Genomic DNA, 14,410 nt, shown 5'->3' with positions numbered 1-14,410 from the left:
TGATGCTCAAAGGCACAAGTCGAGCTCCCTTAAATAGACCCATTTCAAAACCATGAGAATAAGGATGTGGTTTTACAATACTGCTTGAGTCTATCTCTTACCAAAGGAGCAATCTCACTTGTCTCTTGGATCCCAGCTGAGGGCATTCCCACTTTCATCCCTTTGCCTATTAAAATGTCCATCTCGCCCCACAGAGAACCAGTTCAAGCAGCTAAACTGGCAGGCAGCAATTCACTGGTTTGGCCACTTGCCCACTGGGTTAACGTATGGGGGATAAGACAAGCAGAGTGCCGGAGCAGGGGAGGAAAGGGAGCACAGAACAGGGAGCAGCCAAGGGAACAGGATTACCCCTCCCAGCAGCAATGAGGTGTTAAGAGAGACTCATCTGTACTGTAAAACGACACCTTCAAAACAACATACTTGGGATGATTTTCACTGGCCTGGTGATTTTTGAGACTTAAAGAACACAAATTGCGTCTCTCTGTCTTTTCCTTGAGGGAAACTCTTACTTAAAAACACTTACTTTAAACAGAAAATAGTTACTTGGAAGAAAAAGTAAAAAAATTAATGCTGAGATTCACACTGAAGACTCCAGGAACTCCAGATTTGAGGAAAGTACCAGACATTTTGTGATCTGGGAATAACTCAGAAGATCTATAGCGGAGACTGTGATTTAGATATGAGGAAGCGATGTGCTCTTCAGCACTTGAAGAGGACACTCTTCTTTTCAATGTTACAGTTTAATAGAACGGTGCTGAAAATAGCATGTGAAATGTGGGCCTTTCATTTTGCAGACTATTAAAACTGGGAACCCGCTGTGTCGAGACTCTGCAAACAAAGATGAATTTAAAACACACACAGATAAAAGGGCTAAAGAAACCAGATGTGATGTGTTAAAGAACTTACTAAAACTTTGGAGGAAGGAAAGCAATAAAGGAAGAAGGTGATCTGAAAAAGGGGGTGTGCACATCAGAGCTATTCACGGGAAGAAAATGCAAGGTTGTGCAACCCCCTACAAGAAACTGAAGACCTGCTTCCTGATTCTCTGTTTTAATCAGACCCTGTATGAGAAATGTCCTAGTGTGCAATTAAGTAATGGCGTGACCTGTTTACAAAGCAACAGTCACCATTAATAAAAAGTCCTCAGAAGTAGGTCAAATAAAATACTAGTGTGATCTGTGGAGAAAAGGTCCTGCTCCGTGCAACAGCTGGAATGCTGCTTGATCCAAAAAAATATTTTCCAACCTTCTGTAGCAAAAGGTAAACACATAATTAACTCAAAATGTGGGAATGTCTTGCCATTTGCAGGAGTCTGTACTGTTAAATTCTCAGAGAATACTGGAACACCTTGCCACACCATGAGGAAGGAGTGAGCTGGTAGCTAAGTAAGCTAATAGCATTTTTCGAGGGACACACCTTTGGAAGCTGAAGAGGGACAGTCTTCTCAAAATAGATGTTCTGCTTACCCCAGAAAGTAATTATGACCTTATCAAAATTAGTTACTATATTTGGATCTTTCAAGATGGAAAGTAGAAGGAGCCATTAGGCACATTTTCTTGGATGTACATGGTTTAATATTCTAGTTGGAAAATTAGTTCTTGTGTGGTCGAAGAGAATAGTACAGCCGAGATACTACTACAATGAGGACAATGCAACACAAGGTCAAATAGGACATAAGGAAATACCTATCTTTTATCCAAAGGCCTACAACATACCACAAAGATACCAGTTTTGATTGCCTGAGGATATTCTGTCCAGATGGTGTCCACCTGTAAGATTTTGGAAATTACTTACTCTGCTCTCAGATGAAATGTAGGTGAGACGACCCATGCACAGAAGATGCAAAGAAAAAAAATAGTACTTACTGATGACAGAGTCTCTTTTAAGGACAGCAAAATGAGGATAATTTACTCCAGTTAGAGGCTGAATCATAGTGTTTACACTCTCTGTGATTCAGACTATAACTTTTAAAAGGGAAAGTCTCTGTAATTTACACAGCAGAAGGGGCTATCCAACTAGGCTAGTGTTGGCCAGGGACATGAATGGTAGAAACCCAGAGAATGGTTTATGAAGCAAAGTCTCTGTCCTGTGAAAATACATGGATATGCTTGAGTGTTAGGCATCAAAATAGCTCCATTGTGTTCTGTCAGGCAATGCAAGTCTCATATCATGTGTATGGATGTGGATGTGCAGTCAGGCTCTGACTGTGCTAAAATTTACATACATGCTTGGCTTAAACATGTAGAGACCCCAGCTGAATTCAAAAGACCATGTGGGTTAATGGACATCCCACTTTAACCATCTGTAGAGGAAGGGCTTCTGTTTTCTTAAGGAGAATGGCTTTTAAATTTTGTTCTATACTGTGTCACAGGAATTATTTGCGTTTCTTCTGCCACTGTATTATAGTTCTACTTGTCCAAAAAGCAAAAAGCCCACAGTGGTTTTTGCCATTACACAAAAAACAGATGGCAACTTTGCTTTGATTTTGTTTTAATTTAAAGAGAAAATGCTCCCAAATGAAGAGATTATATACGCCAAATTTTAATCCACTAAAAATGGATGCAACCTGATCATAATGTAAATGCTAAGAACATAGCATATGAAAAAGAATTACTGGAATTATTTGTAGCAGGCATCTGTTATAACCGTCAGGCACTCAACCTGACCAGACTTTGAAGACAATATTGTGCTACCTTGAGTTCTGCTTTTTTGCTACCCCACAAACCAGTGTAATCCAAAAAACAGATAAAGCAGAAACAAAACTAAATTGTAAATCCATATGAAAGCAGGAGATGGATGTCTAAAAGGAAAAATAACAGAGTTATATAAGCAGGTTTGTCTTCTCCTTGTGTATTCATTGTGAGCAGATCCTTCACCCTCTTACCCAGGTAAATTACATGGTCCACCTAAGGTGAGTTAGATTCAACTTCAGCTCTGTGGCCAGCTCCAAGAAAGCATCTCTGTCAGGAAGGTATTTAAGAATATAACCTTAAAACTCACTGACTTCAAAGAGCTCAAGCTCATGCTCAAAGTGAAGCAGGATTATACTAAACAAGGATAGATTTCACAAGGTGTTTAAATGTCTTCAGGAATGCAGGGAATGTGGCAGGAGGGAGGGGGGGAATATTCCCCCAGGAAGGAGAAAGGTGGGCATTTCACATGGGTAGCTGGAATTGCTCTTAGGAAACACCATTGACTGAATCTGGAACCTGAGGTCCTACATTTACAGTTTACAAATTAGATTATATCAATATGCCCCTGTAAAATAAAGACTGCAAAAATTAAAAATATTCCATTATCTGATTTTAAAACAGTCGAGAAAATATTAATAATAGAAATAATACATAACAAGGTCTTGGGACAACTGACAGACATGCACTTACACTGACAGCAGCCAAAGCACCAGTCAATTCCTGAAGATTCATGACTGGCTAGTAAAGCAAATGGATCACCACAAACCCACCCCGGTCAGGCCAGTACTACAGTTACTATCAGTATTGGGCATGAGTCTAAAAAGCACTGCTGGCGTCCCAAGCATTTCTAGAAGAAATAGCATCTGGGCAAGCAGCCAGCCACCAGCCTTCTCTCAACCAGTTTGCGAGGGTTATTACAGCATACAGTAAAGACTGAAATGTTGTAGAGCAAACCCTGCCTATTTCAGCACATAAGAAGAAACACTTATGTCCATTATACTAGTAAGGTGACTATGGCTTGGTACCCCAAGACATGTAATGCTTACAGTTCCATAAGAAAACATACAACCATAGATGTCCTGAACAGCTTACTTTCTAAATGTCTACTTCTAATAGCTTACCATTTTAATGACAATATAGTGAAATTTTTGGACAGCTGATACTTTAACTGTTAAAAAGGAAGAGAATTATACTAATGAAGCAGAGCTAAGACATCATGTTGTGTTACTGAAACCGATGTTCCCCTATTTGCTTCAGTGCTTACTAGATCATACTGATTATTCAACATGAAGCTGTGATCCTCAGTCTTTTAGGATCCTGTCAGTAAGTTTGACTCTGCACTGCAGCCTAATTTAATCATGCTCATTATCCATACCAGATGTAGTGTTGATACTCTGTTTCTCCTGTATCTGGTTGTGTTTAAGCACACATTCTAGCCCACAGCCTACAAATGAAACTGGGAGAGAGTTTATGTCTCTGAAGTTCCACAACCTGATACTGCCATCTTGTCAACCCAAAGAAGACATTTTTGGCACATCTGCCTCAAGCACTGCAGAAGTATTTATCAAAATAAGAAATTCAGATGCATAAAGAGTTCTTCTACAATGGCAGGTTCATCTGCTGGAGTGAAGAAAGGGAGTTCCCATAGTTCAGGCAATAATCTGGAAGGACTACCGTAATTCTAACTCTTTATTGTTTTATGGCATTTTTACAGCCTCCAACCACTTCTCCTTCACAACCAACCCTTGGAGAGGACAGCCAGCTCCCTCATCCTCCACCTGCATCCACAAGTAAGGATCTGGCCAAGGACCAAGAACATACTCAAAGTGCAATATCTTCCACAACAGTCTGCGGGCCACAGACAGCTGACCGTGTTGGTTCTGCCTACTCAGTGGAAAATTAGTTTGAATGCTATCATGCCAACCAAGATGATACCAAGTTGTCCAGAGTGTTTTTATCTTAAGCGGGAAAGCTTTCACAAAACTTTTTTTTTTAATATGGTAAAAATCACATCCATAATTCAGAGAGCTGTTAAAAAAGCTATTGATTAGCTTTAACTTTCCAATGATTTGTAAAGACCCATTTCAGCTCTGAAAACACACCTAGATTGCATACTTCAGAAGTTCTCTTCATCTGTCTCTGATTTGATTTTTAGGTCAATAAAACTAATTTTGTCATTGACTTCTGTTGCAGAAAACTGGGAGTACCCAAACCAACTGTGTACCTCCTCAGTCAGGGCAGCAGATAATTCTGTATATGCATTCACTGTACCTTTTCATTTTTTAGAATTATTGCAGATTAAAAACCGTCATCATTTATAGTGCAGTTCAAAAATCTGTTTGCAGATCTACTATTTTCATGTAAATGCCTTCCAACAACTTCTCGTTTTGGCAATACCAACACCACCAGACATACTCTTCTCAGACAATAATTGGAAAATAAGACACAGTTGGCAGTAAAGTGCAAACCAAAGGGGATGTTCAGAGGAAATAACATCAGAAGTTGGCAAGGTGGCAGATGCATTCACTGACTTGAACCAGATTCAGTCAACAAAAGTTTGCAGTGTAAAGATCAAACTATGAAACCTCAATTCAAGTATTATTTCAACCCTAATGTCTGGATGCAAAAGCTGGAAGCCCACCAGAAGCATAGACAGATGTCAAACCACCTTCAAAAGGAAGCACTTCAAGAAAATACTAGGAATTAAATGAAGCGAGTTTGTAACAAACAACGTTAATTCTTGTCAGTTGACAGCTCAGTTGTCAGAGATCTCCACCATCCCTATCTCCAGAGTAATCTAGAAAAGGAGGTGGAAATACTTGGGGTATGTTAGGAACATTGGCCCCGGCATGTGTATTGTTAGGCAACTGAAAGAAAACCCATGATACTATGGAATTTCTCCACTGAAGTAAACTAGGTGTGAAGAAAAAAATGGACATAGAAAACAAATTGAGAATAGCCTTGTCCATGTCTGCATTCACATCTGAAATACCAATAAACCTGAGAATAACATACAGCCCAGTGGCCTCTAAGAATGTCTTGCTAGTAATACATTGCTCCAGAGTCTCTTCAATACTCCTTGCAAACACAAGAAATAAAAACGTAAACCGAGAGACAGTTAAGTGCAATATTAACTTTAGTGTGTTAGTGGCTCATTATTGCTGTCCATGGACCAGTGGCTTTTGGGGAACCACTAGTACCATTTCTTGGAGTTTGTGTTAATTCTACTGATACCTGTTTTAAATTCTCCCCCCACGAAAGAAAGAAACTGAGATGGAGGGAATGGGTAGAGATGGAACATAGTACCCAAGGGACTGGAGTTCAATTTGTTGTTCCACAGCAGATTTACTGCACAATCTCAGGGAAATCATTACAGCCAGATGCTTAAAGGTATTGAGGTAATGCTTCCTGCAGGAAGGCTTCAGTGACTTGGGCAAAACCAAACATGGTCTCTGCCCTGCAACATTTACAATGTAGATATGCACTGGAGGAAACACTAAGCCATTTCCAAATGTCTTAGCAGAATCACAGAAGTTGTAGTGCCATGTGAGAACCAGCATGACATCCAGATTAGAACGTGGCAGCTCCCATGCTACACCAACTCTCCTGCTTCTTCTAATGGAAAGAAGAATGCTGGAAAGAGGCAGGCACACAGGTTGTGGATACAGCTTGAAAACTAAAATTGTTTTGGTAGCTTTCTGGATTCTAGCCATTTATGAGTGCCACTGAATTGAGACCTGGCTTCATTCCTTTGTATTTTGAGGAGTTACTTACAAATGCAAAAAGAGCAGCATTTTATGAACACTTTGTCATTTACACACGCAACATGAGGCCTTGGACCTTTAGAGTCTTATCCATACTTTGGCTTTAACTCGTGTTATATTTTATCATAACACTCTTCTCCAATATAAGGAGTCCACACTCTGGCTAACACTGGAAGGAAGAAGGAACAAGTTCCCCCACTGCCCTTAAAGTCAACGCCTGTGCTGATGAGGAAAGCATAACACAAGCAGCAGCCGTCAACAGGATCTTCCTCCACCTTTCAGCACAGACGAACAAGGAAGAAGAGCTTTGGCTCCACCCCAGTTCTGCAATGCCCAGAGCAAGTAAATTTTGCCTTACACAAAATGATCTGTGCTAGCTATGGGGAAAGCAAAGAACTTCTGCTTCACCACCAGAGGCAGACCTGCAGGCTCATACTCTGCTTTCTGAACTGGTCTTCTTGCTCAGTCCTGGTGTTCCTCTTGCCCTCAGCCAGCTGTCCACATCAAACAACTGCAACACTAAAACCTGATTCTCAAAACAGGAATGCACACGGCTAGGAGAAACCACAGGAAAGGAAAGAGTAAGGGGAAAAGTATTTGATTCCCTTCCATTCTCAGACAGCCAACATACTATCTCCATACATGTTATCTTCTTGGCACAGCAAATGAACAACTGTCTATGATTAAATAAATAGAAATACAACTGAGTCATACTGGCTTTTTATGCAGAGAACAGAATGCATTAAAATTAAGTAATCTCAAAATTATGAACTCTAAAGGGTATAGCAAGAAAATATTGGCTGGATAAACTGTTCATTATCAAAACTATAGCCCTTTTCTCAATAAACAAATTGCTGTGCAGTAATTACTGTTCAAATGATAGTATGACAGTTTAGGATGTCAGGGACAAACAGTTACAATTTGATTGCTGAACATGCACACCAGAACAGAAAGCTACAGCAAGTTTTAAAACACACAGCCTTGCAAAATGTATCACAGGGAGCCGTTTTGCTTGTAAAATCCAAACTCTTTTGCGACTTTCCATCAATCACTTGATTAGGCAATGAAACTCACCGAGTGAAAAATCCATGAAAAACAGACTTTGAATAAATTAAAATTTTCCAGGGCAAAAAACATATTTCACCTATCAAATTTGTTTCCAGAGCAGTCCAGCCCATTATTTGGGATTAACTCTTCTAAAATTTCCCTTCGCAGACTGCAAGTGAAAAGTAGAAGAGGATGCTGAGAACGTGCCATTTCATCCTCTGTTTCAAAGCATCAGACACCTCAAGTAACTTTACCACAAATCAACATAAATCCTGGCTTCAGCTGCTCTGTTCCAGAGTAGCTACCACAGAGCATGTGCTCAAACTTCTAGTGCCACTGTCTGTAAAGAAGTGCCTGGTGCAGCGCAGCTATTCCCACACAAGGGAACATTAGTTAATTTGCATTCACAGTTACCATATGAGGTGTGAGTTTCTGACAGTCCACACATTTTATATTTAAAGACTGTAGGAAATTAATGTAATTATCTTTGATATAATAACAAAAGTAACTTACCAGCCCATCGCAATTGCTGATAGCAACTGAAGCATTTGGCAAATCAGTGATATCCCCAACATAGAGGCAATTCCCATAGAGAGGTTCAATGTGAGTCTCATCAGAGTCCTCCTGCCATTCAACTGTTGCTCCAGGGGCCACGAGCCTGGAGTTTGGCCGCAACCTGAAGTGAAACTCTCTTCCAAAAACAGTGACATTGTAAAATATTTGCTCATTTGCTGCTTCATGTTGCAAGTCCTCCGCAGCTCTCCTGAAGCGTGCTTTTGGTGGTCCGGACACCAAGTGGGATAGGAACCTGCCCTCTGAATCGGTGCTGGTGGGGATGACAAGGCTGTACTCCTCTATATTCCTCAGAATTGGATCTTTACAGGGAGAAAGCAAGAGAGGAGAGAGATACTAGAACTAAACACATCCTGATGCCGCGGGATTTTTATTCCATTATTCATTAGCACAGCAGACACTTACATAAGGCAGACGGACACCGCACTCTGTACAGGCACTTCATTCACTGGCGTGAAGTGTGCAGAGTTCATTCAAACTTGCCTTTTGCTCCCCCCAGAACACCGGACGGCAGCGTGAGCCTCCGCACCCAGGAGGGACCCCGCACTCCTGCCCATGCAGCGGGGTCCCACTACCCTTTGCCCACGCAGCCGGGACCCCGCACCCCCGCCCACCCGGTCGGTGCCCGGCTCGCCCCGGGGACCGTGGGGCCACCTGGGTGGCCAGCGACGATGAGAGAGCGCAGATCCACTTCGGGACGGCTCGGAGGGGCAGGGGTAGGGGCTCGGTTCGCAGGTGGCAAGCCTGCAAGGGAAAGGCACGTCCCTCAAACTACCCCCGGTGCGGCGGGGACGGAGCGGGCTGGTGACGGGGACGCCACGGGCAGCGATCGGCAGCGGTCTCGGCGGGAGCCCCGGGAGTTTTGGCCGGGGCAGAAGGAGGAGGAGGCAGACGAGCTGCCATGTGCTTCGTCGGGGAACTCCAGGCACCGAGCCCTGCCCGCCGGGGCTCGCCCCCTCCGCGGGGCAGGCAGCGGGCGGCCGCGGGGCTGCGGGCACCGGCGCGGCGCTGTCACTGCCGGCGGGGCTCCCCGCGTCCCTTCCCCGCCGGCGGCGCGGGCGCCCCCGTCCCCGCCTGCCGCTTGCAGGAAACAACTGGAAACCCGGCAAAAGTAGCCGCAGAAGAAGTTCAAGGGGAGCGGAAAGCCGCGGGGCGACGAGCCGCGACTTCGGACGGGCGGGCTGCAAGGCACCGGCCGCCGGCGGGGCAAAGCCAGCAGCCCGAAGGGCGGCGGGGGCGGCCGCGGCGTCCCGGCGGAGACCTACCTCTGTCCCCGGGCCGCCGCAGGGCGCCGGCGGGCAGGGAGAGCGCGCAGCAGAGCAGGAGGCAGGCGATGCCCGCGGGAGGGTCCATCGCGGCGGCCCCGGCCCGACGCGGGGGCCGGCGCCCGGGCTGCCCGCAGCCGGCCGAGCGCCGCGCCGCGCCGCCCCAGCAGCCGGGGCGGGCCAGGCGGCAGCCCCGGCTCCGCGCCTCTCCGCGCCGCTCAGCGCTGCCCCGCGCCCCGCCGCCCGCGCATTCGCCCAGCCGCAGCCGCAGCGGCAGTGGCGGCCGCGCTCCCGGCTCGCAGCGAAGCAGAGACACCAGGAGGCGGCGGGGGTATAATACTGGAAACACAGGGCGTGCAGGAGTGAAGTCAGGCTGATTGACAGAGGCGCTGCCACACGGCGCAGCCGGGCCGAGGGGGAGCGGGGACTGCCCGCCCCGCCGCCCCCGCCGGGCAGCCCGGCCCCGGCACCGCGCCGCCGCCGGGCTTCCCCAGGCGGGACCCTCCCGCTCCCGGGGCCGCGCCGGGACGGGTTCTGGGAGCGGGGAACGGGAGTTGGCCAAAAGCGGTTTGCAGCAAGAAAGAAACACGACGCGCCACACCCCCCCCCCCCCCCCCCGCTCCGCCCCGGGCCGTGCTCGGGAGCCCCCCGGGGCGCCGGGGCAGCGTCCTGCCATCGAGGCCCGCGGGCTGCGCGCTCCCCGCCCCAGTCTGTGAATTCACCTGGAAACTGGTGGTCAAAGCAAACCGGAGCCAGACTAGGCAAACTTAAGGCACCTCGGCATGAGTTTTGTCGGGAGTCTTGGGTTTCCCGTTGAAAGCAAGGACCCAAGTGGAAAAAGTGCCACCAACAGTGGCAAACCGTGATCAGAGATGTTCATCTGATCGAACAAATCACTCTAAGCAGCCATTTCACGGGAAAAATTGTTTGGACTGTTTTCTAATGAGACTGAAATTACTTGCTGCAAAGCTAGCTTACATTAAGTATCTGCAAATGGAGAGAGAGACCCTGAAAGCGTTCAGGAATACTATAAATACGATATAGAAGGAGATTTTGTAAAATAATTAAATAATCAAGAGTGGCCTTTATGGAAAAAAACAAGTTATATTTGTTTCCATATGGCCAGGATAAATGCCATACCGCTTACTCCTTTCAGATAATGTATATATTTACTCAGCTGTTACATTATCAGGATCATTTGCTGTTTTCACCACTTTACTCTTTAACCTTGCAGAATCCTAACAGCCCTTCTGGCGCTCTTGCTGTCCTCGCCAGTCCACGGCCTTACCTACCGCAGGCTGACTCGCACTGTATCTGCATGTATTATACCTCTCTGGAAATTTGCATGCAATGGCTTCCTGCAGGAAGCTGGTCCTCTGCCAAGGAATTTTCCTGGGTATCCTTGACTATTATTGCTCCTCTATGACTAAGGGTCCAATTATTACCTTCCACCCCTATATACGGACACAAGCGAAGGGTATGGAAGAAAAATAACAACTAGCTAGTACTGCTTGATGCCAGTGACTAGGTTTTATGGACCCCAGGCCTGATCAGTTATGGCAGCACATGATTTTCTGCTTGCTTGGCTTGTTGTTTTGGTTTGGTTTTCCCATTTTTTAGGTTGAGGGTAAAAAGGGAAAGATTATTCTGATTAATGGAGTAGATCAATTTGTACATTATATTCAAACATCCCTTTACTTACCTTTTCGAATGACCTCTGCTTGGGATTGCTGTCTGCACCAGGCTTCTCCCAGTTCTTCCTTTCGGTTTGTTTTTCTGTTGGCTCATTTTTTGTTCTGTTTTGTTTGTGAGTCCATATTGAGCAGCTTCTCTTACTTAAAATCTCATATACTTTCATCAGTACACAGCTGGTAAAGTTCCAACTTCATTTTTATTGGACTTGTATTTTAAGCTGATGATGTGGCTTTTTTATGTTCCATCCGTCCCATCCTGCTCAAATTGAAATAACTTCTGCTCATAAACTTGAAAGGGAGAGGGGTTGGCCCTATATTTGAAATCAAAGTTCTTATTTGTATATGATGCATCCAGAAAAAAATAAGGAGACGGAGTATATTATAGAAATACAAAACAACCCAGCCAATAGTTCTACTAATTAAGATGGATTTTTATTCTTGAAAAAATTGGAGGTTAGAAAATATGCTTTAATATGGATAACAGCTGTACTGCAAAGTAATGATATAAGCAAAAAGAATCAGTAACTGCCTTCATGTAGAAGTTTATTTCTATACAGAAACCAAGTTCTATGTGCACATGTTATTATCTTATCACGCGGGGCCAAGACCCAAAAGTTCCATGGGCTCTAGGGATTATTGGAGCTGTTTTAGAACCTTCTTTAAAATTTTAAACAAAACCAAACTGACAATAAGTGCCAAACAATGGAGCTGGATCTGCAGTTGGTAAAAACTGTGCCTCCACTGAACTCGCTGGAATAAATCCTGATCCCCCACTGAAGTCAGTGAGAGTTTTGCCATTGACTTCAACAGAGCCAATATTTTCTGCAGTAGATTCATGATGCCAATTTAGACCAACTGAGGATGTGCCACATGGTGCAGCAATGGGCTCATCCTTCCAGAGAAAAAATGGATCCATGTTTGACCCTGAGGAGGTGGTCCAAAGCATGCCAACCACCACAGAGCCTGAATGAGTGGGATTCAAGAAGAGAAGTTCTTAACATCCCTGCTCTTACACCAATATAGCAGAAAAATTCAGGGGAATACCCTCCTCAAAACTAGTTCTTCCCCGTTTCCTAAATTATTTGCCCAGGATTCTTGACACAGGCAGCCAAGGTCGGTGCCTGGGTTTCCACGGTAGGGCCTTGCCATGGCTGTCTCCAGGAGGATGCTTCAAATTTTTTTAGAATGAACTAGAAAAACTCAATGTGAAATGTATGTAGTGCTGCATTACTCATAGTCCACAAACCTCTAAATTAATTGGTGTGAATGAAGTCTCATCATGTTTATTTTACTGGAATGAAGGGAGGAGGGCTAGATACTGCAACTGTGCTCCAATAGTTTGATCTGAGGGTATGCCTATGCTGCTGCCAAACATGACTACAATCACGCAGATGTTTGTCTTTGCTGGAGACAGGCATACAGAAAGGAGAAAATTATGCTGTGTCCTGAATGAATACCCAGTCTGAAGGAAAGGTGTTCTAGCAGCTCATGCTGAAATACCTGAAGTAGCTTTAAACAAGCTAGCTGAGCTACGAACAGCACTGTAACTAAACCAATATGGAGTTCAGCACAGACTCTGTCGGTTCCTGTTCTAGCAAGGGTACATCTGCAGTCAGACCTTCCCTGTGGAGATGTTCTCTCAACATTTAATTTTTCTTAGTAAAATTAAAAGATCCTAAGCTTAAATCACCAGCTACTGCTATGAAAGTGTTCAAAACACATACAACTGCACATTGCAATGATAAACCTTGTATCTGAGATTTCTAAGATCACTTGCCATTTCAAAGGGAAAATAAATCTTTTCCCTACGTTAGTGGGGCTGTGAGGGGAGATGCTGGACTGCAGCACTGTGCCTTCTCCAAAGGGCACGCCATTACCTGAGCAGGTAACTTAGAGTCTGCTTACAGCCCTCATGATCCAAAGCAGTTCAAGCTCTTACACGAGCGGTTCCCCGGAAAGGAGAGTTCTCATTTCTGACTTCCTTATGGGGAACATGATACCTTTCTGCAAAAGGACTGTTTGTTGCCTGCATTGTTTCTTATGCAGATCATTGTCTTTGCCTTCACCCTTAACCAGTATGCTTACTTTCTGCCTATGTAACATTATAAAGATTAATAAAAAAGAAGATAAATTAAAATAGCGTGCCAGTTCATTTCCTCCATACTTGACATTTCCAGGCTCTGTATTCTTTGAACCCTTTTGCCATTACGTGGCAGTATTATATACTACCTAGAAAAAATGCATGTATTTAATGCTGATTTTGAAGCAGTGTATGCTAAAGAGCAGTAACTAAAACTGGAACAGTCCTGCCTTTTCCTCCCTTTACCTAAGCACAGTAACGAAACAATCAATCACACAAAAACCAGACCAATGTAACAATTAATAAATTACCAAATTACCACGCTCCTTCTAACAATTTGAATTCTGCTCCTCTTTTAAGAAAGAAAGTGTAAGAAAAATAAAGTGACAAGAAACTAAATTAAAGCAGTAATACCCAGGCTAGTCACTTTGATTCCTGGAGTGAAAAATGAGGTAATAATATTACAAAAAATTTATACATCTTTAGTTGGTAACTAATAAAATCCTGTCTACAACAGGAGAGCTACTGACTGACTGTATAAAAGGGGAGCATCTCCTCTGCCTGTTTGTCCTGAGATTTCTGAGAACCAGCTCCTCGGCCCTTACCAAACATGCTCAGACTGCCCAGGCAGGCAAGTCTTCAGAAGACTTGGGTGATTCTGCTGAGACAGGAGCAGCACAGGACATGCCCCAGAACTTCAGGGACTTAAGGAACTTTATTGACAAAAACTTAAGCAGTTATACAGTAGTTTTGAAACCTGTCACTGTTGGACTACAGGACTTAACTCTCACTTTAGCTATCTAAGATTCAAGTGTACAGTCTTCCAAGATGGAGTGGAGCAGCAGGCATTCTTCTCAACCTTGCTCCGTGTGTCAGTGCTACCCATGTGGGATACCTGCAGCCTGAGACAGTAAAAAGGTCAGGCTGCCTGCAAATCGCGCAGGCCAAAAGATTAATTGGCCAGATGCTGGCCACATAGGGACCAGCCATGGACACCTTCTCAAGTCTATGCTCATTGATAGCACAGGTTCAAATTCCTTCTGCACATGGCCCAAAGCTCCTACCTGATCACAGGCTTGCAGCTGAACTGTACGCACAGGCAAGTGTGCACTCAGGTGCAGGGAAGGAAGTAACAGAACTAGGGGGATGGATCCAAGTTTCCTTCACCTTTTTCTGTGTTTGGATCAGACACTTTGTCCTGATTTTGTGGCCCACAGTAAATGTTCCATCTTAATTCCCCTTCACATTTTCTCTGTCAGCATAACACATAAAATTTCATTGTTACCACTTCTTT

General features: G+C 44.5%; 1 protein-coding gene across 3 annotated transcripts in view; it reads right to left on the bottom strand.

The window, feature by feature from the left end:
- The window catches only part of ADAMTS2 (ADAM metallopeptidase with thrombospondin type 1 motif 2), a 190,130-nt gene extending 180,578 nt beyond the window's left edge, over positions 1–9,552 (bottom strand). For 2 of the 3 annotated variants that reach the window (XM_029997583.2, XM_029997584.1), the window contains exons 1-2: positions 9,343–9,552; positions 8,018–8,379 (exon numbers count right to left, since the gene is read on the bottom strand). In XM_029997583.2, coding sequence (XP_029853443.1) covers positions 8,018–8,379; positions 9,343–9,430 — 450 coding nt within the window. In that variant the 5' untranslated portion in view covers positions 9,431–9,552. Of the gene's footprint in view, positions 1–8,017; positions 8,380–8,482; positions 8,573–9,342 lie in introns of those variants that run through there. The other variant, XM_029997585.1, reaches the window with a different exon arrangement.
- Positions 9,553–14,410: the final 4,858 nt, after the last annotated feature.

The sequence above is a fragment of the Aquila chrysaetos genome, chromosome 22 (assembly GCF_900496995.4).
Source record: "Aquila chrysaetos chrysaetos chromosome 22, bAquChr1.4, whole genome shotgun sequence".
NCBI classification, from domain to species: Eukaryota; Metazoa; Chordata; class Aves; order Accipitriformes; family Accipitridae; genus Aquila; species Aquila chrysaetos.
The sequence above is the reverse complement of the archived record's forward strand: the minus strand, read 5'-3'. Positions and strand labels throughout refer to the sequence as shown.